This window comes from Telopea speciosissima, chromosome 7, assembly GCF_018873765.1.
Source record: "Telopea speciosissima isolate NSW1024214 ecotype Mountain lineage chromosome 7, Tspe_v1, whole genome shotgun sequence".
NCBI classification, from domain to species: Eukaryota; Viridiplantae; Streptophyta; class Magnoliopsida; order Proteales; family Proteaceae; genus Telopea; species Telopea speciosissima.
In genome coordinates this window covers 6,789,599-6,816,749 of record NC_057922.1, presented here as the reverse complement: position 1 = coordinate 6,816,749, position 27,151 = coordinate 6,789,599, and the positions used below count along the sequence as shown (strand labels likewise).

General features: G+C 38.1%; 1 protein-coding gene across 2 annotated transcripts; it reads left to right on the top strand.

Moving 5' to 3' along the window:
• Positions 1–249: 249 nt before the first annotated feature.
• LOC122667984 (zinc finger CCCH domain-containing protein 5) lies at positions 250–27,151 on the top strand. Of its 2 annotated transcripts, XM_043864491.1 has the most exons (10): positions 250–687; positions 3,898–4,050; positions 4,165–4,302; positions 4,526–4,684; positions 21,643–21,735; positions 21,902–22,018; positions 23,976–24,050; positions 24,310–24,515; positions 25,796–26,977; positions 27,017–27,151. In XM_043864491.1, the coding sequence occupies exons 1-10, from the start codon at positions 397–399 to the stop codon at positions 27,114–27,116; spliced, it is 2,514 nt and encodes an 837-aa protein (XP_043720426.1). In that variant the 5' UTR covers positions 250–396; the 3' UTR covers positions 27,117–27,151. The 2 variants fall into 2 exon arrangements, with proteins under 2 accessions (XP_043720426.1, XP_043720425.1); XM_043864490.1 differs by having other exon boundaries at positions 25,796–27,151.

Here is a 27,151-nt window from a genome sequence, read left to right as displayed (position 1 = left end):
AAGTTGAATAACCTCCACAATCAATTTAGGCATGCTTGTGATGCATTGATTAAAGCTTTATTCTCGATGTATTTGAGTTTGTTCTACCATCAGGTGTAAAAGGTTAAGCCCTTTTCATGCTCAAACCTTCATCATTCAGTTGCATCTTTTGCTTGTAGTCTTCATGTTTTGATTCACATTGGATAGCTTTTTGGATTTTCCGCCAACTAGTAATGATATTAATATTAAAAACCTTTATCTGCTGTTGACAGAACCACGAACCTTGAGCTCCTCTATCCTGAGAACTTCTAGTTTCAATCTTCTTAAGCTATTATAGAGGACCGAGGTTTATTCTGAATTTCAAAACGAATCACTGGTGCATATTCCTCTACATGTGTGGACAAAAACCATTCTGAAATGGAAAGTCAAACAGATTTGTCTCGAAGAGAAAAGAGAAAGGCTGCAAAGAAGCTGAAGAGGAAGCAGATCAGAAGAGAGGCTGCATTGAAGGAACGAGCAGAAGAAGAAGCTAGATTGAATGATCCGGAAGAGCAGCTTCGTATCAAGTTAAAAGAGCAGGAAGAGGCTGAGATCTTGGAAAGACAGAGGAAGGAGTTTGAGGAGCATGAGAAGCTGTGGCTAGAAACAGCAAAGAAAGCTGAAGAGGAAGCCCAAAGAAGGCTACTAGAAGAGTCACAGAGAAAGCAGGTTTGTCATCTGTCATCTTCATTTTCATCATGTCTTGATGTTGGTGGTATACTTGTTTTCTACATTAAACTGGCCATTAACTTTAAATTATGATACTGATAGTGTGTATAATGTTTATGAAACTAGAACTTATTGCTAACTTAGATGAGAGGGATCTGGTAAATATAACAGTCCAACCATGGAGTTGTCATGAATAGTTAGTTAGAACTGGCAGGGGAATGAATACAACCATGATAGGGCATTTATGTTTTGTGTGAGTGGAATTTCTTGTGAACTTAATTGAGATTTTGTGGTAAATAAGAAGTTCCAACCATGGAAGGAATCTCACCTTTGTTGATGATCCTTTAACAACATCTAAGGTTCCTTGAACGATGTGATATCTCACAATGGGTATATCCTTAACCCCCCCTCTTCTTACTAAGAACATAAAATGTTTTCTGAATTGTGGTCAATACTAGAGTTTAAGTGGTTTTGAAGGATCTGGTATTCTGGTGGAGCCAATTGTAAGCAATGTAGTATTGGTATCAACTAGAAGAGACAGGATTGGAATGAGTAGTGGAAAAAATATAATGTTTCTCAAAGAAGGTGACATCTGGAGAGTCAAGGGTTTCTGGAAAAATAACAATGGTAATCCATGTCAAGCTTCTTGAATAATTTGGATTGATGCATCTAATAATATAGGGGTAAGTTTAAAGAAAAAAGAATGGATAATGACTTTAAAAAGCAAAAGAAGGAATCTTGTGAATTACTGGAGCACCCTGTAAGACTTAGGTATTTCATTCATTCAGTATAAGAGGGCATTAGCAACTTCTAGTGGATTGGATTCTTCCTCTCAGCTACTCCATTTTGGAATAGTTTGTGTGCATCGTAACTGATAAATTATTCTATGCTCCTCCATTGAAGATTTGAATTCTCCCAAACCACATTCCCTTCCATCATATGAAATAGTACACAAATGCTCAACTACTTGTATCTAATTATGTTAATTTTGTATGAACTGCCTTGGTGCAACGGTAAGGTTGCTCCATTGTGACCAAGTGGTCACGGGTTCGAGTCTGGAAATAGCCTCTCTGTGAAAGCAAGGGTAAGGCTGCGTACATTATGACCCTCCCCAGACACCGCAGTGGCGGGAGCCTCATGCACTGGGTATGCTCTTTTTGTGTTTTTGTGTACGAACTGCCTTGAAAATAGCAAATAAATTTGAACATTCTTTCACTGATTAAATAAATCCATCTCATTCTTGAAAAACCTTGACAAATGTAGTGAGATAATTGTAATGTAGGTTTTTCTTACAGCCCCTAAACATCAGAATGAACTTTATGCAATAAAAAAAATAGAATAAACTTAAAAAGAGAGGCTGATGGGCAGTTGTTAATGGGAAAGAAGAGAGAAGTTACAACGTTAAACTGACACCCTTGAAAATATTACTCAGAAACTGAAGATAAGGAAGGGATTAGAACTTTCAAGGTCTTTCAGGAAGGATGAACTAGTCAGCAGTGCCACTGATTAAGTATTGATACTGGTTTTAAGTTCTGAAAATGGACCACTATTGGCATAATAGAGACCACTAAATTTACTCTGTTCATGAATTATCCTCTTCAACTTTTGGATCCGGAAGACAAAATAGGATGGGGAAAAAGGTTGTATTGTATATCAATTAAGCGTGTCTACATTCTTACTATCAGATGAAAAAATATTTTGGAGCACACACTACAGAGGGATAGAGGAGAATTAGAAGTCGGTGAGTCATTTGAACAACAGAGGTTTTAGATTTAGTGTCACCAGAAAGAGCAACAAATCAGTATGTCCTGCTGGATTGGAAGGGAGGGGGGGGGGGGGGAAGTAATTTGGAATTGCCAGTGATATGGCTAGAGAGAATGTGGACAGAAAATGAACATTTACCTATGTTGTGGCGGTAACAGTGGAGGGAGAAAAAAGTTGATAATATTCACTTTTCTAATTTTCAAGGGATTAGTGTAATCTTCTTGGGAGAGAGTTCTGCAGTAGGCGTTGAAGAACTATGTGGGGCATTATTAGCATATCGTTCATCTTCTGTTGAAGTAACCTGGATAGCTCAGGCCGGTTTATAATGCAAGTCCTAGCATAAATGAACAAATTTGATTTGCATGAAGATGGTATGAAGGCTTAATATTCTTACTTACCATGACGTCCTCCCCCTTATCATTGCATTTAGTTTTGCCACAGTGGCCTCCACAGGAGCTTTAAAGTCCTACAGAAGACACAAAAGTTGAACAATCACCTTTATCATCTTTAGACGTAAGAAATGTTACGTCCAAGAGTACAACTTGGAGAATACATCACTAGCGGAGGTAGTGGAATCAGGATTAGGCTTCAGTCCTCAAAGAAGCTTCACAAATTAATACTCTGCTGGTTGTCTTCTTTTTGTTTCAACTTGAAAGAGATGAGTGGCTGGTGGATATTCATCTCCTCGTCCATAGCCTTGCAAAGAAATATCTGAGGCTTTGTCTTCTTTCCGAAGAGAAAAAAAGAAATTATTGGTATAGTTGAAAAACCTGAGAAATATTTCTTTCACTGAGTGCATCTCTTTGACTGACTTCATAATTTATGTGGTTGTGTCAGATACATTACATTGTTATTAATTGAAGGTTATATACTGTTCTATTTCGAGGTCATAATCTGTTTCAGCCACCCAAAATGCTCAGATAAGTTCTCTCTTTGTGGAATATCAGTGATTAACTGAAGCTGATCATGGGTTGTCAAGAACTTCCGTATATATTTTGACCACTGCAGATAATCAGTGCCTTTAATTTTAATAGAGGTAGTTTGAAGACCTAAAAATTATTTCTTGAGCTTGGATCTGTGATAAACATGAGGACAGAATGGATGAATGGCTCCCATACACCGCCATGATACTACAGATTCCATATGGATTACACACATACACACAGATGGGTCATAAATCCAACAATTTTGTAGTTATGGATGACCATTAATTATCTAATGTGAAATCAGTAAGAGTAACACCAATTGTAACATTGATTGTGCTATTTTTACAGATTGTTTTGCTGATAAGGATCAGGATGCATAGAATTGTTGTTATTCTTTATATAACTCATGTTTTAGTGACGTTTGTTAGGCTTCGTTTGAAAAATTGAAACTACCTGTTGTTTGCTCCATTTTTCTTCTATACATACAGATTGGCCTCATTTATTCTTAAACTTCTGACAGGTTGAGCCTGAGAATGAGTTGGAGGAAGATGATGCTTGGGAGTATATAGAAGAAGGGCCTGCAGAAATTATCTGGGAAGGAAATGAGATAATTGTCAAGAAGAAAAGGATAAAAGTTCCTAAGAAAAGTGCAGATGAAAAACGCAGAGAAGAGGTTTTGATATGCTTTTATGTGTGTTATTAGTTGTTCTGATTTGCTTTTCTAGGTGGTGGGAGCGATAGCAAAAACCTCTTCTTTAACTCTTAAATGTTATTATATTCATTGCAGGATGCTGACAGACCTACATCAAATCCCCTTCCTCCACAATCTGAAGCTTTTGCTGCATACAGGAGTACACCATCTTCTTCTGCACAAAATATGCTTGAGAGTGTTGCTCAACAAATCCCAAACTTTGGAACTGAACAGGTATTCTTTCTACCCTCCCTCCATCTTTGTGTGTGTCTCACTGTCTTTTATCAACCACTATATGTTTGTCCTTTTGTTCTTTTTCGCAAACGCTTTTCTTGTATTTAATACTAGTTGTGAACTTGTGATAAAGTTGTCACGTTTCTATGTCTTTGATGAGTATTTCTCACTATATTCTTTTCTCAATTATCATAACCTTATTCCTATGTTGTACTATTTGTAGGATAAAGCTCATTGCCCATTCCATCTAAAAACAGGAGCTTGTCGTTTTGGGCCGCGTTGCAGTAGAATTCATTTTTACCCGGATAAATCATGCACTTTGCTTATCAAGAACATGTACAATGGACCTGGCCTCGCTTGGGAGCAAGATGAAGGGCTTGAGGTCTGTACATAATGTCTTCATGTGGTTGTCGTATCCTGATAAGCATTCTTTGCAGTTCTCTGCACGTTATATATATTTTTTTCATGGAAAAGGGCTTCTTGATGGAAATATAAACTGTAAATTTATGTGCAGTGTTTCAAATCTTGGTTGGAATATATAATCTCAACTGGCACCAAACTGAAATTAATTTCAGTGATTTCTGTAGGAAGTGGCTGAAGCCATATGAAATTACAATGATTTTGGTTGAAATCTCTGAAAGCAAAATCAACACACCAAAACATTTCAGTTTCAGCTGTGATCAAAATCATATAAATTACAATTATTTCAAATTTATTTGTTTATAATGGCTTTGCCATAATTTTGCTGCCCCATTTCTACTTTTATTCTCTCACTTTCTCTTTTCTCTGGAATTACTTCTCCTTTATGTTTCTAATCCATTCAAGTTATGCTTCGTATTTTTTGCAGTTTAGAGTTGAATGCCTTGAGTTTATTTATATATACACATGTTACTGTAATTTTGGCATTTTCATCTGTTTGTAAGGTGTACTCTGGTCCGAATTTGTACACCATCATCTACGTGCTGTAGCTGTTGGGCCTATTCCTACTTGTTCATTTTCATTAATGTTCTTTTATTAGGAGGTACTAAATAGTTGAAGGAAAGGGATCTTATCCTTGAATTTTGATATCTAATGAGTAGAATTAGCTAACTATATGGAATTGTATGGGGGATATTGAATGAGATACAGTTCTTCAAACCACCCCCACAGCACCAGATCCACCAGAAAGAACCCAAATCACTTGTGTTCAGTCCATGTCATGTAGTAGTAATTTGTTTTTATTACATTTTGCCACCCATTAACTTTACTTGTTGAGGGTACCCATCTTCAATCCCAATCATTTATGTATATTCTAGTTTCAGAAAGTCTATATTTTAGTATCAAGTATGACCTCGAATAGAGCTGATTGGAGGACAAGGATCCATGGAGCTGACCCCTTTTAGTTGGGATAAGGATCAGTTGTTGTTTAAAGTCTCTATTTTTTAGTTTCAGATATGCGTTTTCTCAGTTGATATTCCAAAATATTTTATTTGAATTGGTATGAGTTACATATTGTATATACCTGTTTCTTGTATGCTAAAGAGGTTATTGCAATGATGTGCTTTTTAGTGCATAATTGATTCCAATGAGCAATCTATCAGTGTTTTCCCGGGAAATTGAATCTATTATTGATATGACTATGTTTCTCAGGCTATGATTCTCTATACACCTCATCAGGTCTTTTTAATTACTCTCTTCATGCCGAGAGATTGTTTCAATGTTAGTGTATTACTCCTATCTGCCATAATGTGCTATAGCATTGAGGCTGCATATTAACACCACACAATACTCCAAAGCTCCATAGTTGACAATACCAGATGCTTCCTTTTAGCCTTCCGCTATCTTCATCTTACAATAATCCTTCAAATAGTCATGATGCACTTTTCTGTTTGCATTCCATGTGATTAGACGTTTACGCATGTTTTCTGTATTCTTAATTTTAATTGCAGAATTGGCATCCTATTGTTTCTACCTTCTGGTATGCAAAATTATTTTGATTTTAGCTCTCCTCTTGTTGTTCTTTGACTCATATTACATCAGAAATTCATCTCAAGGTTGACTCAGATGGGGATTCATGGTTTTGGCATTGGTTGAGGCTGGAGATAGCAGTTTTATAGCTATTCTGTATCCTGCGTTAAATATGCCATGTGATTTCAGTGTGCTTACTGTAGGACTTCTCAATTTTGTGCATCTATCTTAAGTATTAACAAATATGTTGGTACAGCTACAATTTGGTATCTCTTGTTCAGAATCTTTATTTCTTTTCTCTGTTTACAATTTTTAACTCACTAAATCTTACCCCTTCTTGGAGTGGCATGAATGAATCCTGTTCACATTTCCATTTTATTCACTTCAGAGTATACTTTTAGTAAATTTTTTTTTGTGTGCATCATTTCTGCTGCAACACACACTATTATTTTTTGTAATTAATATATTCATTTTTTCTTACATGATAATTCTATTAATCGTCATTATTATCATTGATACTGTCACTGTTATTACTATTATTGTTGTTGTTCTTATTATTATTGTTGTTGTTATTTATTGTTGTCTTCATCGTCATAATCATACTATTGAGCTTCATTCTGGTATGGGCAGCAGTTGTTGTGACTGTGTGTCTTGCAACTTTTAGTTTTATATCTTTACGAGTTCAATCTCTTCATGCTTTATTGACTCCTTAACAACTAATAGTTGTTTGCCGTTGTCTGGAACCCTGGCCAATGGATACATGCTGCTGGTGTTGGTTTCACATCCAGAGGTCTGGACATGGCAGGTGACAACACCTTATATGTGGTAGCAATGAGGATGCAATTTGATCGGCTAAGTGACAAATACAACGACAACAAGCACAAGTTAATTCAAGTACTTAAAACAAATTTAAAATTGGAACTGTAGAAATGCATGTTTGAGGCTGCAACTACTAGATTCACATATCTGGGGTTTTTATTATGAAAGTCAGTATATGGATTGCTGTTATTGACGAACAATTGATGACTTGTCTATTCATTGCAGTCTGTATATTCTGGTGTCTATGACCAGTAAACTTCTAGTGACACACTTTAGGTTCTTATATCGTACTTGGATCTGTGTTTGAATACCGAATGTACAGTAAGAACAAGCATTGGTTTTCCCTGAGGCATGCGGATATAACACAAAGATATGGGTGCTTTTTACTGAATAATTTCTTTAGAGAAAGAGAAAGGTATTGAGGTGTATTGGAACATGTTGAGACTTGAGAGACACATGAGAGAGCTTTATATCTCATCTGAAAATCCCTTTTGGAGAAAGAAGGGCGATGTGTTGGGTCTATGTAATGTAGTCGATAGGAGATCTACTAGGAGCCAACACAACCAGGATCTGTAAGCTGCTGGTTCGATGGGGGCAGAATTAGGGTTTTAGGTCAATTTGAGGGTTAGGGTTAGGGTAATGTGTATGTGTCTTATATGGTAAAGCTAGGCAGGTTTAGGAGAGTCTAATGAACTAGGTTGTATGAGTTTTGGATGGGTAGAAGTAGGTTAGATGGATTTGGGCAGCAACTAGGGTTAGGGTTTTGAAAGGTAGAAGATGTTGGATTCTAGGGTTTATAATAACAGGAAATCAGGTGGTTGCATGGGCTTAATATTTAGATTCAGTGTGGGTAGGGTGGAGGGGAATATATGCTGAAAGTTACGGCTAAATCCGATGGTTAAATTTGGAGTTATGGAGGTTTCTTAGTAGAGATAGGAGAGAGGGGTAAAAGTGTAATTTCATACAATCGGCTGGGTGGATGGTAATGAAATTTGAATCGAGTCTCTCTTAGGGTTTGAGGAAGATTCGATCAAAATTTCAGCAGGTTCTAATGGTTAGATTTGGCCGGGTAGAATTCCCGCGAAAATCACCTTGCATGTAACCTTATAGAAGGGATTAAGAATAGTTGCAGGTTTTAGGTCATGGGAAAATAAAAAACAGAAGAAATGACTTGGATGAAATTTCTCTAGTGCTTTTGATGCATCCATTTGCATATGCATAAACTGACTAGCACTTGTCAAAACATATACTAAATGAGTTATTTTATTTTATTTTATTGTATTTTTTTTTTGGGGGAAATTTACACATACCACCCCTAAGGTTTGACGAAAGGAATTTTTCACCCCCTAGTTTTGGAAAATTCTGCGTAACCCCCCTGAGGTTTGCAAATGGTAACAAATAAGCCCATTCCGTCAGTTCATGACTAACACTGTTAAAAATTAGACTCGAATTGACAGAATTGCCCTTCTAAGAAGAACAAAAAAAAAAGGTGAATGGACAAAATTACCCTTACAAAGGGAAAATGAGTTAGTTGCAGGTCTTTTTTTTTTTCCTTCTTTGTAAGGGTAATTTTGTCCATTTTACCTTCCCTTGACGTTCTCAACCTCATCACCATCGTCATCGTCATCGTCTTCAACTTCAACGACGTCGGTGGCGTCATTTGCTTCTTAAGAATATCGAAGCTGAAAGCGAAGAGGTCGCTGCCACCACCACGACGCTTGACGCGAGTGGAGCAAGAGTTCTCGTCGCCTCCATTGTTGGAAGCTTCAGCATTAACGATAGAAGAATTCGAAGTCCCGGAGTCGTCCAATTGTCTACCGAAACCATCGGGAAGCTTGTCCACCATCATCTCATCTTCAACGCACGTTGAATCAGCCGAAACAACATTAAGATCCGGCATAACTCCTATAAATTCGTGAAATTACCTTCTTTCTATTTCTGATTTTCTGTTTTGGCTTTGAAGATTCCAGAAAGTGGGTTTTATCTGTGAAAGAAGAGCCAGAGTCGGTAAAGGTTTCGGCAAGAAAAAAACAGAGAGGTTTCTATAGAGCATTGGTGTTTGGGCTTGCAGAAACCTCAGCCCTTTACAAGGCATTTACTTATGCAATCTTTCTGCTCAGAGAAAATTACAAATGAAAGTGAGGAAATGGATCGATTGGATCCGAGAATTCAAATAGTGGGAAACGATCAAAACCTAACAAAGCAGACAATCGAGCGGAAACCTTCTCCATGCATTCTTAATTTCACTGCTTCAAATTACACTCCTAAATTAGGAAAATTTGAGGGTGTTATTCCAATAAAACTAATTCTCTCTCCTTATCCTTGCGTAATTCTTCTTCAATTCCTTGTCACAGCTTCCTACATTCTTTCGCGTGCTTTCCATTAAATGAAATGTTTATGCTTTCAATCGTTTAGGATTTAGGTAGTATATTTCATGAATGAGATTGCATCTAGGAATGCAATTTTTCACAATGCACTTATGGAATTATAGGTTTCACACTCTCATGATTCGCCTTCTAAGCTAGAATCTTGAATTTCAGAGGGCCCTAGGGAGAAGAAGATCGAGTGAAACAAGATATCCAGTCTGCAACAGTCGGAGACCTCACATAGGGAAGAAAATGAAGTGATGGAGAGAAAACCTGCAACTAACTCATTTTCCCTTTGTAAGGGTAATTTTGTCCATTCACCTTTTTTTTTTTTGGGGGGTTCTTCTTAGAAGGGCAATTCCATCAATTCAAGTCTAATTTTTAACAATGTTAGTCATGAACTGACGGAATGGGCTTATTTGTTACCGTTTGCAAACCTCAGGGGGGTACGCAGAATTTTCCAAAACTGGGGGGGTGAAAATATCCTTTCGTCAAACCTCAGGGGTGGTATGTGTAAATTTTCCCTTTTTTTGGGGGGGGGGGATAAGGGAGACAAATGATTTATCTCAGAAGATTGACAATAAATAATTCTATTTAAGTATGTATCTAGATTAGAGCAAATTGTATGTGAGGATATGATTTCTTATTTTCTCCAATAAATGACATCACAATTCTCTAGTGAAAATAAGTGACATCACAATTCTCTATGTGAGGATATGATTTCTTATCCTTCTGCTACACTTTTATCTTTCTATTGGAAACATAAATTTATTTATGCAACTGCAGAGGTAAATATACAAATGATAATTCCATATATGAGGTCTTGGGAACAAGATTATAAAACTATAAATCCCCATCCTTTATCATGGAAACCAAAATGTTGAAAAGGCTGATGGCTCCAAAATCCTTAAATTCTATTAATATAAAAAGTTCAGCAACAAAGACCTCATGTAAACATAAACTTTAAGATCCATAGTGATACAGATTCATCACCGAAATAGGCTTATTTTATTAGGAAGAAGTCTGGAATTGGATTATATACATGTTGGGCCTTTGATCCCATGGGTTTTCTATGTAATAGGCCACTTTTATGGGCCTAAAATATGGGTAATTAGGTTGCATACGGGATTAGATAGTTTAGTATACTTAGTTTTTTGTTTATATAGTGATATAGATTCATTACCGAAATAGGCTTATTTTATTAGGAAGAAGTCAGGAATTGGGTTATATACATGTTGGGCCTTTGATCCCATGGGTTTTCTATGTAATAGGCCACTTTTATGGGCCTAAAATATGAGTAATTAGGTTGTACATACGGGATTAGATAGTTTAGTATACTTATTTTATGTTCATGTTTTTAATGTTTTAAATTAAAGGATGGGGATTTATAGTTTTATAATCTTGTTCCCAAGACCTCATATATGGAATTATCATTTGTATATTTATCTCTGCAGTTGCATAAATAAATTTATGTTTCCAATAGAAAGACAAAGTGTAGTAGAAGGATAAGAAATCATATCCTCACATAGAGAATTGTGATGTCACTTATTTTCACCAGAGAATTGTGATGTCATTTATTGGAGGAAATAAGAAATGGGAAATTTACTTAAACACCCCTTGAAAATGGACCGATACTCGGATCACCCCCTCTTATTTGAAAATACTCAGATCACCCCCTGCATTAGAGCCCTAAACTCACATTAGTCTCTACCGTTAGTTTTACACTGTTAAATATATTTAAATCCCTAAACTACCCTTGACTAGTGTAGAGTTACTATTTTACCCCTAAATCTAAAACCCCCAATATCCATCTTCTTCCTCACATGACTTGCAACTTAATCTCCGCCTTTCCAGTCCAGCCATGCATCGGAGAAGAAGAAGAAGTCTTGGGTTTAAATTTCTGGAGACATGCCTACAGGGAATCGAACGCAAAGGTTGATAGCAGAGACATTCAACAAGTAACAGGTCATGATTCACAGAAATTAGAGTAAATAACTTCAAGATAAAGCACTTACCTAAACCAACGGTTGAAGCAGAAAATCCGGCCGTCGCGTACGATGAGGATGATCTCGTAGCAGCAATTCGTCTGAGAGGAGTAAAAGAAAATTATTACAGACGAGTACAAGAAGAAATTACAAAGAAAAATTACAAGAAGAAAATAAAAGAGAAACTAATGGCAGATCTTACAGAGTCACAGTGATGAAGATGATCAGAGAATATCATAGTTTTTGATAGGAGCGACTGAATCAACTGTAAAGGTCTTCTCAGGTTCAGCCAAAGCTGTGTTAAACTCGAAGATTCCGATCGTTAGCGACATTCGAGCCCAACAGAGGAAGAAGAAAAGACACTCGAGCTCCAATCGATCCAGAACCTCTCACATTGAAAAACCTTCTCTCTTTCTTCTCTCTGATCTCTCTTCCTCTCAGATTTTTTCTCTCTCTATGCGATAATCAGAAACCCTTCCTTTTCTGTCCTGCTTTTCTCTCGCTCTCTTTGATTTTTCTCAAAACCCCCCTTTGCTCCACTCACTTCTAAAACCCCTTTCTAAAATGATGATTCCCCACCCTGTCAATTGGAATCCTAATCACCAAAAGCCATTAGTGACCAGGAAACCAAAAAAAACCAGGATTGCAGGGTACCAATATGATATCCAGATCTGCTATGCCTTATTGAACAGCAACCACAATGGTACCCAGAACAGCAGTAGATAAATTGAAAATAATCTGAGAAGTTATTTGAAAGTGCAGGAACTGAAACTGATAGAAGAATCCGAAAATAAAATATGAAGAAGAGAAGAAATTGAAATAAAAAAAACTGTTCAAGCCTCCCACTTAAACTGCAGAGCTGGCCTCCCACCTATCAAATGGCCCAAATGACCATTTGTAAAAGGTTTTTATTGTGTGCCGATGTGCCGATGCCGCTCCTTGGAGGTGTGATGTGCATTCTCCTCAGCTGGCCAGGTTTGGATTGCGAGGAAGAAGACAATGGAGAGAGATCTAGAGAGCATGGGCGCGATACGAATGGACCACAGGGTTAGGGCGAAGCAGAGGCGGCGACGGCGGTGTTGCAGGGCGAAGCAGAGGCGGTGGAGTATTTTAGGTTGAAGATGAAGGAAAGGGTAGTATTGTAAATTTAATTGTAAAGTTTTAGTACAAGGTTAAATAGTCCTTTTACAACAATAATTAACAGCAGACTAACACCGTTACTGTAGAGGGGGTGTTCTGAGTATTTTCAAATAAGAGGGGGTGATCTGAGTATCGGTCCATTTTCAGGGGGTGTTTCGTAAATTACCCATAAGAAATCATATCCTCACATACAATTTGCTCTAATCTGGATACATAGTTAAATAGAATTATTTATTGTCAATCTTATGAGATAAATCATTTCTCCTTTATCCCCCCCGTAAAAAAAAAAAAAAACAACAATAAAATAAAATAAAAGAACTCATTTGGTATATGTTTTGACTAGTGCTAGTCAGTTGATGCATATGCAAATGGATGCATCAAAAGCACTAGAGAAATTTCATCCAATGTACTTAATAGTTCAATTTAAAACATTAAAAACATGAACATAAAACTAAGTATACTAAACTATCTAATCCTGTATGCAACCTAATTATCCATATTTTAGGTCCATAAAAGTGGCTTATTACATAGAAAACCCATGGGATCAAAGGCCCAACATGTATATAACCCAATTCTAGACTTCTTCCTAATAAAATAAGCCTATTACGGCGATGAATCTGTATCACATGGAGTGGAAGAATGACATGACACCATAGCTGTCAAGGTGTCGCCTTGCGTCTAGGTCCCCACCCAACATGTCTATAACCCAATTCTAGACTTCTTCCTAATAAAATAAGCCTATTACGGTGATGAATCTGTATCACTATGGAGTGGAAGAATGACATGACACCATAGTTGTCAAGGTGTCGCCTTGCGTCCAGGTCCCCTCCAACGCCTTGGTTCGCCTAGACGCTTTGACAACTATGCATGACACAAAACTTAGGAACTTAGAGTTTATGTTTACATGAGGTCTTTGTTGCTGGGCTTTTGATATTAATAGAATTTAGGGATTTTGGAGCCATCAGCCTTTTCAACATTTTGGTTCCATGATAAAGGATGGGGATTTATAGTTTTATAATCTTGTTCCCAAGACCTCATATATGGAATTATCATTTGTATATTTACCTCTACAATTGCATAAATAAATTTATGTTTCCAATAGAAAGACAAAGTGTAGCAGAAGGATAAGAAATCGTATCCTCACATAGAGAATTGTGAAGTCACTTATTTTCACTAGAGAATTGTGATGTCATTTATTGGAGGAAATAAGAAATCATATCCTCACATACAACTTGCTCTAATCTGGATACATAGTTAAATAGAATTATTTATTGTCAGTCTTATGAGATAAATCATTTGTCCCCTTTATCCGCCCCCCCCCCCCCCCAAAAAAAAAAAAAAAAAAATAAAATAAAAGAACTCATTTGGTATATGTTTTGACTAGTGCTAGTCAGTTGATGCATATGCAAATGGATGCATCAAAAGCACTAGAGAAATTTCATCCAATGTACTTAATATATGCTGGATTTTGGGATCAAAGGTCCCTGACTAGCCTAATACTTAAGAACTTTGACATGGGAGAAATTTAAAAGGTGTTCCATTGCAAATGAGATTTTATTAGAAAATGCTAGAAACATTCAATGAGAGGCAGGTTGTGATATTTTTGGTTGTTCTCTAATAGTAGGAACAGTTCTAGTGCCCATGCTTCAATTCATTGGATAAAAAGAAAAAACAAAAATTATGAAGAACTTCATTAATAGTTCCTTCCATCTAGTTGGTTGGAAAAGGGTTCATGACATAATAGTTCAAAGAAATGACTTTTTGTTGGCTCCCATAAAGCTCACTAAAAATATATATACATATACCAGAATTGGAAACATCTTATATAGTTAGCATGGGAGAGAAAGTAAGCATCAACCCAAGTTCCAATTATTCCATAATCACTAAAAGTTGTAGAATGCTAGGCTAGCTGCTACTAATCGTATTGTCTACTAGTTAGCTTAAAATCACAGTGCTTTGAAATGCCAATATTACTGTTGAGTTGAATGTAACATCTGAGCTTAAACTCTAAATTATCTGTTTGTCTAATGATCAAGTGTTTACTCTTTAAAATTGTTTGCGCCCTTTTTCATTTTAATTATCATCTTATTCATCTCGCTATCCAATAAATTGTTCATATTTCTCTCTTGCCTTTTATTGCTTACTTGGACTCTTGGCTTCTAATTCCTTCCACAATCTTAGTCATTCAGTCAATTTTCAGTTAATATTTGTCTGAAACTTGTGACCCTTCAATTGAAAGCTTAGATTTGTTTTGGCATCAACTAAGAAACACAAAATTGACCAACATTTTGTATTTTTCATATTCTACTTCCCTCTAATAATGTTACGGCATTACTTGATTTCTCAATATCAATTCCATGCTCTGTTGATTGTATCAAATTAGATGTATTGCTTCCCTTCTGTCATGTGCAGCTGAGGATTGTTTTGGTCCAAGTTTCCTCCAAATTCAACGTTTTAGCTTTGATTGCAAATTTACATATGCTTTCCGGAATCTTATTTTCTGCTACAATCAACCCCTCCCCCCCGCGGTAACCAAAAAAAAAATTTCTTTCATAAGAAACTAATATACAAACAATAACAGCAGGGGTTGCTGAAGCATAGACACCCAGGAGAGGGCTAAACAATCGGATAACCATATACGAAGACTTCCCAACTCCTCTTGCAAGTTCATCCCTATGAGCTTGTGGGCCTAGTCCTCTTAGAGAAAGAGAAACCTCTTGCAATCGATTGTTGATAGCCCAGCTTGAGCAATTTCAGACCCTACGCATAACGATTGGAAGTTTTATCAAAACAATCATGGCTTTATTGGTAAAAGCAAAATGTATTCAAGAACCTGAAATATTGAAGGCTTAAACAACTTCACCATAAACAAGCTATCCCTCTAAGAGGTACATGGTAAGATGAGAAACCATTTCTTTCTACTGGAGTATAATCTTATGTTTACTGGAAGAATTATAAATGTGTCAGAAATTTTAAAATTTTAAGGAGTTTTTGGATTGGTTTAAAGATCAATGTTTATTTTATTTTAATTTTTTTTTTCTTTTAGAGGTAGTTATAACTACCTCCTATAACCACCCACCCCAGTCCCCACAGTTTGGTTTGTTTCCCCTTTTAGTGCCTCTTTGGCAAGGCTGTAAAGGACAGAATGAAAAATTACAGATTCAATGGAACCTTCTCTCGCACTTGCGTGAAACTCTCTCTCCCTCTCTCTTCTTCTTCTTTATTTAAATTCAGGAGAAAAAAAATGGCTAGAATATCAGGTTTGGAGATCTGTCCATGGAAAATGAATTATTGTGAGCCTTGCATTGGTCAAACAATGAATTGTGAGTCTATCTCTATAGGTAGGTTTTTGTGGCATTAGGTCCAAAATCTATACAATAGGTGCAAGTTATATCTAGTAAATCCCATGCTTTCTTTCAGTCATTTCATGTTTATTTGCTGCCTAGGGACAATTAGTTAGGAGTTCAGACCATTTTCAACAAGACAGCGGGGAAGATCTTGAGAAGTACTGTAGTAACTTCATGCCTTGGTTGAAACAAATTAGCTTTAAACTGATCTGGAACTGTAAAAAACATCTTGTTTGAGAGAAACATTATGATTTAGATGGTTTGACTTCAACTGAGCACTCATGAACAACATAAACAGTGGTAGATAAATAGGGGAAAGAACACTGATGTCTAAATAAACAAGAAAGGATTGTAAAGATTATGATGAAGAGTCTATTGTATACATTATACTTTAAGGTGCACTTTTTATTCAAACTAGGGCTAAGAAATGTAACAAGTGACAAGATAAATGACATATAGTGAGTGCTAATGAATCACAAGATTCTAATATAGTTTTTACAGGATTTAAAGCTCAATTTGGGTCTTTTTCATCCTTGTCCTTGAGCCATGTATTGGGCCAAGACAGTCCCAGTATTCATTCTAATGAGTTAGCTCTAGATGGACTTGCTTCTCTTCATTGTATTTTTGGTCTATGATGGATGTTTGCAGCTGGTTGACCCAAGAGTGATCTTGAAAAAGTCAAGAGTCATGCATATTGCTTGCAGAAATGTGGACCATACTTAGTTCTAGATGCTCTTTTTATTTAAGTTTTCTATTACTATATATCTTCCCTTATTACTCAAGAACCATATTTCTTCTCTGGTGACAAGCTCGGAAAAGATGTAATTGAGGGGTCAATGGTTGAGGTGAGGGAAGGGAATATGATCAAGGAAGACCAGTGGCGATGGTGACATGATTGGAAAAGTAGTAGTGACGAGAATGTGGCGAACTTCTTGGAGTCGAAAGTACAGAAAGATTGGAGGTGGCTATATAGCCCTGGGAACAAAGTATAATATTTGTCCTTGCCTCATACATTGAATTCCAATGAAGGAAAGGGCATAACTTCAACAAAGTTGTTTGGGATTAGGAGAAGTCGACCTGCTTGGTCTATTGTGGTTCTGGATTGTTGACAGGTATCTGGAGCTTCCAGTGGTTCTGATGGTTGGATATCTCTCGATTGGTTGTTGGGTTTGGTTGGGTGATTGTAGGGAGTTCCCTACTTTTGGGAGGGGTCTGCTCTTGTAATTGCTTCCTAAGGGCCTTTCTCACCCTTTTAGATGGTTTTCGGGTTTGTTGGTGTAGCGATTGTGTCCATTCTTTGTTTTTTTGTTCGTTTCCTTTTATTTATAACATTTCGTTGATGAATAAAAAGTTAAAGACTATAACTAGTATACAAAAGCAATGAGGGAAACCAACGAAACAAATAACCATCCTTACAAAGGAATGCTATCCCCATAATACATCCTAGGCTATGGAGCTCCCTGTTTGGCCATTACGTCACCCATCTGATTAACAGTCCTACATTTCTAATGATAAGTACTAAGCAGCCGGAAGGCAAGGTGTTTAATGGACCGAGTGAGATGAGCAAACCTCGAAGGCTCACTTGAGAGAGAAACCACCAAGGTGATGATGTTTTACCAGTCTCCTTCAATTACTCCATCATATCCCCCTGACGAATAAGGTCTAAACCCATTTTCAAGGACATCTTCAGGTTTAGAATCCCCTTCTTCAATAGGACCTGAATGCGCACCAACCACTGAAACGTATGGGCGTTGGCCCATGGAAAAACGTTTGCAGATGCAACCATGAATCGAACCAGATCGAAACATTCAGCTGTTGATGGGAAAACTTTGCCGGAACGTTGACTGCAGACGAAGGATGGTCAGGCCTCAGTTCCCAGGGTTAAATTCCCTATTACGAGCTTTCTCAGATAGGAATTAAACTAGTTGATTCTCTTTTACCTATCAACTGGCTGACTTTAAGCAACTTTCGCATTTCCTGTTGAGATCCCAATCGTGAAACACATCTTTCTTTTTATCGGGATCTTGATCTTGTTAATTATTGTTATGCTCAATTTACTATAGTTGGCTTAGTGCCTTCTTAACATTAAAAAAGTATAATAACTAAAAAACCGCTAGGCCATATGTACGGAGGGAAGGACGGCCCTTGGGAGACATGACCGCACCACGTCTGTGGTAGCCCTCGGCTTAATCCCAAATTAGATGGGTGTGACACGAAACCCAGTGGCTTTGAGCAAAGTGGTTGAAGCTCCAAGGATTGCCATTGCAGGTTTTTTCTGCAAGCAAAACAAACATCTTCCTTGATAACTAAAATGTTGTTTGAATGGATTCAAGTTTCTTACGAGTCTTAGAGATGGAAGGAGAAGCTTGTCCCACGGAACATGCCAGAATATCTACGGGTACAGATTTCATGCTGGATATGAATATGGGGGATCGAATGTCGACTGAGGTGGTTTGGCCATGTACAACGGAGGCTTGGGGATGCCCCAGTAAGGAGGAGAGTAAGGAGGAGTGATTTGATTCTGATTGAAGGAGCTAAAAGAGCTAGGGGCAGGCCTAAAATCAACATAGGTGAGGTTGTGAAGAATGACATGCAGAGTTTGGGTCTTGTGCGAAGTATGATCTCAGACAGAGCCTACTGAAGGGCAAGGATCCACGTTGTTGACGCCATGTAGCTGAGATTTTCCTGATTTCCTGGGCTATCCTCTTTCCTCTTACTCTCATTTTTATTTTTCATTTTCCATTTCTCACTTTTCTTATCTCATTTCGTCATTTTTATTCTTCATTCATTTTAATTCCCTTTCCCTTTGTGTGGAACTCAGTTTTCGCCTACTTTGTTTTGAAAGGATCCACGTAGCCGACCCCATTTAGTTGGGATAAGGCTGAGTTGTTGTTGTTGTTGTTGTTGTATAAATATGGGGATCGAAATGCAGAAATAAGTGCGACCCGCCTCTAGAAGGACCAGATTTTCTAATAGAACAGCTATCAAATTTAGTTTCACTTTGCCATTGAGTTTAGCTACCAAAGGAGTTCTGTTCTACCCTGTCTAACCCTCAAATAGATCAAAGGCTTCCCCATCCTGAAAAGTGTCTTTTTAGAACTTCTCTTAAAAGTTTGTCCACCTCAGCCTGATAGGGAACTTTGCTAAATATGTTATCAATCACCACTTCAATTTCTGCATACTCAAGCAAGTGAAGCACCTCCCTCAAGAAATTCCACCCACCCTATGCCCAAAAGAGGCAAAATGCCAAACCCAAACCAACTACTTGACTTCTTTAGAAGCACCAAATCAATATGGAACATCCTTAGAAAATTAAACCAAACCTGAATAAAAGAGCAATAAAGAAATAATGATGCAATCATGTCAACAACAACAACCATTAATGCTCCCATGTCAACACAAACATTTAATTCTCACTCCACTTTCTCCCTCTCTTCCAATGACTCTTTGTATCTTTTGGCTTGTAGAAGAGTTAGAGTGAATGGTTATGTACCTTGTATTTTAGGGAGAGCCATGTGAGCTCCATAGTGAGTTTGTGGTGATCTAGTGGTGAGTGAGTCTCACACTTGAGTTATTGAGTCCTTAAAAGACCCTAGAGTTAAGAGGTCCTCTCTGATCCTTGAGTTAAGTGGTCCTCTTTGACCCTTGTTATCTTGTATTTGGTTCCTTATTTTGAAATAAAATTCTCCTTCATCTTCTATCGTATTTTTCCTTTTCGATTTTAGCTACATAAATTTGGTATTAGAGCAAGTTTCGATTCATGTGGTGAGCAAGTTCCAAAAGCAGCCCGAAAATCAAGAAGCGAACTCGTAGATGGAGAAGGTTTCCAAGGATTGTTTCACCACTCCAGTAAACGGAAGTAAACTTCTAAACCTCTAGTGTTTGATGAAGCGCAACGGAAGGATTACCTACAACAATTTGGCGCTTGGGAAAATGACCATTTCAAACTCAAGGACAATTTCTTTCATAGCGGGGGAGAATGGTGCAACCAAGATGTCATTAGCAATGCTTCCATGATAGCATAAGCATTTGATCCACTTCATTTTCTCCCTCTCTTCCGACGGCTCTTTTTTCTGCTTTCCCCTATATATAGGTATCTTTTGGCTTGTAGAAGAGTTAGAGTGGATGGTTATGACCTTGTATTCTTGGGAGAACCATGTGAGCCCCATGGTGAGTTTGAGGTCCTCTAGTGGTGAGCGAGTCCCCAGAGTTAAGTGGTCCTTTCTGACTCTTGTTATCCTGTATTTGGTTCCATGATTGCAATAAAATTCTCCTATATCTTCTATCTTATTTCTCCTTTTTCGATTTAAACTGCATCAAATAATGATCAACTGAATTTGCCCCCATTGCACATCTTCAGACCGGGCCAAGCCTGTGGGTTGTTTAAGTAGGTTGGGCCAGGTTTGGTTGATCTTTTGGAGGTATCTCCAAGAAGGATTGTCACTCCCTTCATACGCCTTGTTGCTTCATCTATAAGTAGGTTTGGGCTAGGTTGTTGCGCTCCTGCCACCTCTTGGCAAAGGAGGCTGATGGGCAAGCCCCCTCCTGTCGCAATGGTGTGGGGCGTCAGAGGCTAGCTGTTGAAGTCACAGTAGTTGTGTAGGAAAACCGGCTAACTGGTAAAAGCCAAGCAGAGGGAATAGAGTGAGTGTGAAAGTAGGATTTCTCAACGGTCTGTCTAACTTCTGCTTTCTTTTGTCGGTTTTATTCCATGATCAAGGAATTTTCTCTTCCCTACTGTGGGAAGTCTGGTTTGCTGCTCTTCAAGTTAGAGAACAGGGATCCATATGTGAGGAAGAATGTGCCACCCTGGTCTTCTCTTCTGAAACATGTTAAAAATACACTTTTAAGTATGAATGTATGATTTCCCAACCCATTTCTCTACACTTTGGTGGGACTTTGGACTTAGAGAGCACATTGTAAGAGAAAGGCCTCTGCTCATCCCTGTCATATCATTATCATGAGCAAGCTTCAATAAAATAATAAACAAAGACTTAGAGTTGAATTTACCATTTCTAGAAAAAGTCCAGATCCTCTTGTCTGCAGTGGAAGGAGAAAGAAACACATCCCTAGTATGTTTAATGAGATCATCTACTTTGTTAAGTTCCCTATCGCTGAACCTCTCCTAAAATGATGCTTCCAATCAACACCATTAATAGACTGCTGTTCACAAGCACCAACTAAACAACCCAGAAATTCTTGGTATTGAAAAAGAGTAGAGTCTAGGGTAAGAATTATTTAAAGGTCCATTGCTGCCCCATAAATCTTTCCCATATCTCACCCTCCCTCCATTCCCGACATTGTTTCTAATCCAATTAAAAAAAATAGCGAGGGTAAGTGATAATACTCCAAGGATCACCAGTAACTCTATTAGCATTTCCGAGTTCCGCCTTTTGTGGTGCATAAAGATTGTCTCATTTTTCTGTTAATCTCTCTCTCTGCTTCTCCTTCTTCTTCTTACTTTATTTTAAATAAAAAAATTTTACTATTGCCAATAAGAAAAAGGAAAAAGAAATTGTTGGGGTAGCCAAGGGCAGCATGTGTATATATCCCCAAATTATGGAAAAGTTTCACATAGGTGGAAATTCAGAGCCATTTAGGTTGGCATTGCTGTTATTACATCTTGCCTGTTATCTTGATGGTCTCCTGATATTCTGTATTTAATAGCAGCAAACTGTAGTGCTCAATGCTGCATGTTCTTAGTTATGGACTCTTCTTGGTTTATTTGTATTTCAGTGTACAGATGAAGAGGTTGAACGCTGTTTTGAAGAGTTCTATGAGGATGTGCACACAGAATTCTTGAAGTTTGGGGAAATTGTGAATTTCAAGGTTGTTGACTGCTACCTTCATATTGCCACTGGTATTTATTGAGGCTTATACATTGTATTTGGGTATATTTATGAAATAGATGCCGCCGTGAACTTCGTAGCATCTTGTGACATCAACAATAGTTGCTTTCCATTTACAATTGTTTGAATGCACCTTTTCTGTTCAGGTGTGCAAAAATGGATCATCTCATTTGCGTGGGAATGTTTATGTGCACTATAAGTCCCTGGAGTCAGCTGTTCTTACTTACAATTCTATAAATGGTCGCTACTTTGCTGGCAAACAGGTATTGGATTTCTTTGCCATTTAGTTAATGCTCTCTGGCTGGGAAAAATGAATTTCAAATCATATTTCGAAAATTTGCTGCCAAATATGTTTTGAATTTCCTACATGATCAGTTGGTTTACTTATCGATTAGATTCCACATCACCCAAAAAAGGGTACCTCCATACCAATCTTAACAGCTCACAGCTTTGCCAAACTTAGCTTGGGCAGTGATCTTGACCTCAAACTCAAGCCGGGCATGGGCTTGTGAGGAGCATAAAGAGTGGAGCTTGGTCACGTCATGTGAAAACCCATAATCTTGGGCTTGACTTTGCTCCAATCCGGTGACCCTCTGCCAGAGTCATGAGTAAAGAAGCTGCTGGAAATATCTCTCCTTTAGTCATGTGAAAACCCATAATCTTGGGCTTGGGTTACGATAGGTATCTTGTTTGAAGGAATGGGTGAGGGCTGTAGTCTGCTTGGCTGGTGCTGGGGCTAGATAATGCAAACCAGTTTCCAGATCAGAACAGTCTTGTAGAATCTGGAGCTCAAAGTAATAAAAGAGAATAAGATGAGAGAAGAGAGGAGAGGAAAGTAGAGTGCGTGGAATGCTTGGGGAGAGAATCGATTTCTCTCCCCAATATTTACTAACATGTCAATGTTATGTAGAATTACATCAATACACACTAACAGAATAGCACCTAGGAAGGTAAAAGAAGAAAAATACAAGCTTATAACAAAGTATAGTCAAGTACCTATAATACCCTTACTACATGAACTTTTAACATTCCCCCTCAAGCTGGAGAATAAATGTCATACATGCCCAGTTTACTCAATAGGGTACTGAATTGGAGAGAATTAATCTCTTTGGTGAAAATATCGGCCAACTGGTCGCTTGTCTTTACAGAAAGAGTGTAGATGTAGCCAAAGTCAATTTTTTCTTTAATGAAATGCCGATCCACCTCAATGTGCTTTGTTTGTTCGTGTTGCACAGGTTGTGAGGTATACTTATGGCAGCCTTGTTATCACAATAAAGCCGCATGGGACTCTCAGTATCAAACTCCAATTTTTGGACCAACCTTTTCAACCACAGAAGTTCATACACTTCATGAATCATGGCCCTAAAATCTGCCTTTGCACTTGATCTAGCCTCAACAGGTTTTTTTGGAGTTTTCCTCTAACAAACGAAACCACTCTAAGCTCATGAAATGGGTCGAAATTTTGACCCATTTCGATTGAAACAATTTTTGTACCAAAACCGAGTCGAAACCAAAATTTCAGTCAAAACCTTGCATTTCAACCAAAATGCTGAATTACTGTCGTTGTGCCGAAATTTTTATCGGAACTATGCATTCATACTGAGTCACACCCAGTTTCGTTTCAACCTTTGTCGAGACCGAAATATTTCGCGAAATTTCGATGGTTTGGACCGAGATTTTGAACTATGGTGGGTACAGATGCATGCACTTAGTATTTAATCACCTTGGGATGTTACTTTTAGAATCAGAATTTTTCTCATCTGGGTTTTAATTAGTTCTTCCATCCCTCCCCTCCTTTCCCTCTTCTGTGGATTCAGCACTGTTTAGGGGTAGAAGTGTCAATAGCGGTCAATTAAACCTGGGCTTATTCAAGAACTCTGTAGCTGGTTTTCAAGAGAAACCAAACAAGCAACCTATCCAGCTGCTGTCTCTCTCATCCTGCTGTTTTGTCATTTGCTTCGCATGATGTGTGGGGGCCTTTGGTAGGGGTGAAGTAACAAGTATCTATCTATTCATAAATTTAAATCCTTGTACAATAATATCTTTGTCACATGGGATGAGTGTCCTTCACTCTATTAAATGAATTTTGTATCCCATATAATCATGTTCTTGATCATATATTGGATGTAAGTAGAGTGGTAAGCTTTTCCTGGCCTTTCAGAACTTTCAGATAAGCACCTTGCTTTTTCTGTTTTTGACCTGTCTCCTGATTATTGGCAGATAACATGTGAGTTTGTTGGTGTGACGAGATGGAAGGTTGCAATATGTGGGGAGTACATGAAATCTAGGCTTAAGGTAAACATTGTATTTTTGCTGCTCCTTAATTGCTCTATGTAGCTTTCCTCTCCCCTCTCCTGCCCGACACCTATTTCTTTTATTAATTTTTGGCGTTTCACTGTTTCCTGTCATATTCCGTATATTTCATAGAAGTATAGGGAAATTTTCTGTAGTGTCCTATGATATTTGTTTTATAGTTTTATATTGGCCTCTAGTTTCTTTTTTATTTTATTTTAGCCTGCCCCTCCCCCCTTGACCCTTTTTTTTTTTTTTGTAGACATGTTCTCGTGGAACAGCCTGCAACTTCATCCACTGCTTCCGTAATCCTGGTGGAGACTATGAATGGGCTGATTGGGATTACCCACCCCCTAGGTACTGGGTGAAGAAGATGGCTGCTTTGTTTGGTCCTTCAGATGAATTTGAGTATGATAGGGATATAGAGCCAGAAAGTCAAGGGAAGCAGCGGAACACCGGCAAGCACGGGTATGCTCGTAACTCCAGCACGACATGGTTAATGCTGTATCCGCTGTTTTTGGTGGTTTATCCCCTAGAATGACTGTGTTTCTTCCTCAAGCTTGATTATCTGGAGCTCTGTATATGTTGCTTTGAAACTGTCTATCCTGTTACTGTTTTGCCACCCCATTATTTTCAACTGAACTCTGAATCCAAATTTCTGTGTTAAACTCTAAGCAGAGACTGGCAATTGTATCATCTTGTTCTGCCTGCTTTGCTCTGTTAGCTTTTTTTTTTTTTTTTTTCATTTTCTGGTCCATTTACCAGACCAGGTACTCAAATTGGGATCAACATTTAATCCATTTGAAACCCTAAAGCAGGCAAAGCTGCAGGTCTTTAAAAAAAAAAATTAGAATTTGACAAACTTTTGCTGGAAGGCTTGGTCAAAATCAATCCAATCTTCTGTAATTGAACCAGTCTCTCCAAATTGAAATTTAGTCCGGAGAGAGAGAGAGAGAGAGTGTCGTATGATGTTCATTGTGGTTTTTCCCCCACCATTTTTTTCCTTGATAATTTGATTCTTATATAAAGAACTGCTCACTCCCCCCAAAAAAATATAAATATGGTATAACCTATGCTTTTCCCCAGTGGCCAAGAAAAAGAAAAAGGTGTAGTAGTTTGACATTTTTTTTATTTTCTCTTTTCGGTTGTGCATCTAACTCTGAGCATAAATTGAGACGAATGTATGTAGATACACTCGGTGGTTTTGTGGATTTTAACCCATCGGTGTTTGGACAGTCAGAACGATGGACCATTGAATGCCCTACCAGAATCAGCACAGTTTTAAAATCTTGACATATATACATGGTGTTGGTGCACAATTTTTTCTAGTATGAGATCATTGTTGGACCTTGTAGGTAAATCCTTATTGGAAAGGTGGTAGAAGTATGGACAAAAGTATAGCATTTTTGGCAGCAAATCTGCCATGTGGAAGGCCAGGTGGGGCCCAAATTTCACGTCCTGTCCCCTCCCTCCCTCATGTGCATATTTGAGCCTGGATGAACTCTGCCTATCTTTGAGATTGAAAGATGGTTAGAAACACAAATTATTGAAAGATTTTGGGCCATTAAAAGTCCTCACATCAGTATAGTTTTTCTGTCCATCGGTATTCATCGAAGTATCAAGGTCAATCCAGACTCTGTACCAGTTAATCTTATTTGAATGTTTTATGATTATGCTCCCTTTTTTTTTTTTTTTGGTGTAGTTAGGTTTGTGCTATTCCCTCTGTTATCCCTTTTATTGTTTGGCAGGTGCCACTCAAGAAAATTGAGATCAAAGGACGTTGACTGGTCCTATAGTGGTTCTGGTAGAGATTACTCTGATGAATACAGTTTCCAGAGAAGCAGCCATTCAAGTAGGCAGTCCCACTTGGGTATTATCAATAGAAAAGAAAGAAGCTTCTGCAGTGAGGACAGACGGTGCCAAGAGAATATAAAATTTGAAGACAATCGGCGAAATGATAAGACTGTTGCCTGTGATAATGATTCTGGGGAAGATCACTCTGACAGGGATACAGGAAAAGGGCAACGGTATAGTCGCTCTAATAGACGCTCAAGTTGCCACCGAAAACGAGAGGATCTTCTTGATGATCGTAGAAAAGTTGCAGGAAAGCATAGATCTGATGAGCCTGAAAGATATGAACGAAAAGACAAGTTACTGAGTCATGATGCCCACAGAAAATATTCAGATCGACATGGACTCCGAAACCATGGTTACTCGAGCAGCAGCTGGCACTCTAGGGCACGGACAGAGGAAGCAGATTCCCATGATGAGCACAGTAAGTCAGAAGACAGTTGTGAGTTTGACAGTCCTGGCCAGTATGATCAGAGATGGAAATCGCACGATCAGGGCTCAAGTCATTACTCTGATGAGACAATAGATCGGCATAGTGGGGAAACGGAAACCAGATTCTTTGATGAACACGAAGAAGTCACAAGGGAGTACAGTTTTGATGAGAATGAAAAAAATTATGGAAGATACAAGTCCAGTGATAGTTCTGGTGGGAAAACCAATAAAACCAGATCCAGATCGAGGCGATCAAGCCACAGATCGCACTCGGCTAGCCAGGTGGAAGGGAGAGATTCTTCTGATGGGGAAAAGAAATCTGAAGAGAATTTTGATCGCTGGAAACATCGGAAGAACCAGTCTAATAATCAAGAACTATATAACAAGAAAAATAAATCCCAGAAACAAGAGACTAATGATGAGACTACATCCTCCATAGAATCTGTGGAAAAGTCAGGTTGTGAACAGGAAGAATCATGTAATCTTGAAAGATGGAGTCCTAGTCATTGCAGTCCCTTTGATCCCCACAAATGTGGGGATGGGGTTGTGAAGTCTGAGGATGTCGAAGATTGGAAGAACCACAGAACTAGAAGAAAGAGAAGACATCACAGGGAAGAAGAAGAGTATGAGAAGATACAGATCATGGAGGATGGACCAAATATTGTGTGTGGTGATAGTGTGAAGCTGAAGAGAGCTTCTAGAAAGAGATCAAGAAGTCGGTCACCTGTTCAAGACTCAGGCAGGTCAAGAAGAGAGAGGAGTTGGCATAGAGGTGAGGAATCCTAGTCCTACTGGAGGTTGTTGGCATTTCTTGTCCAACT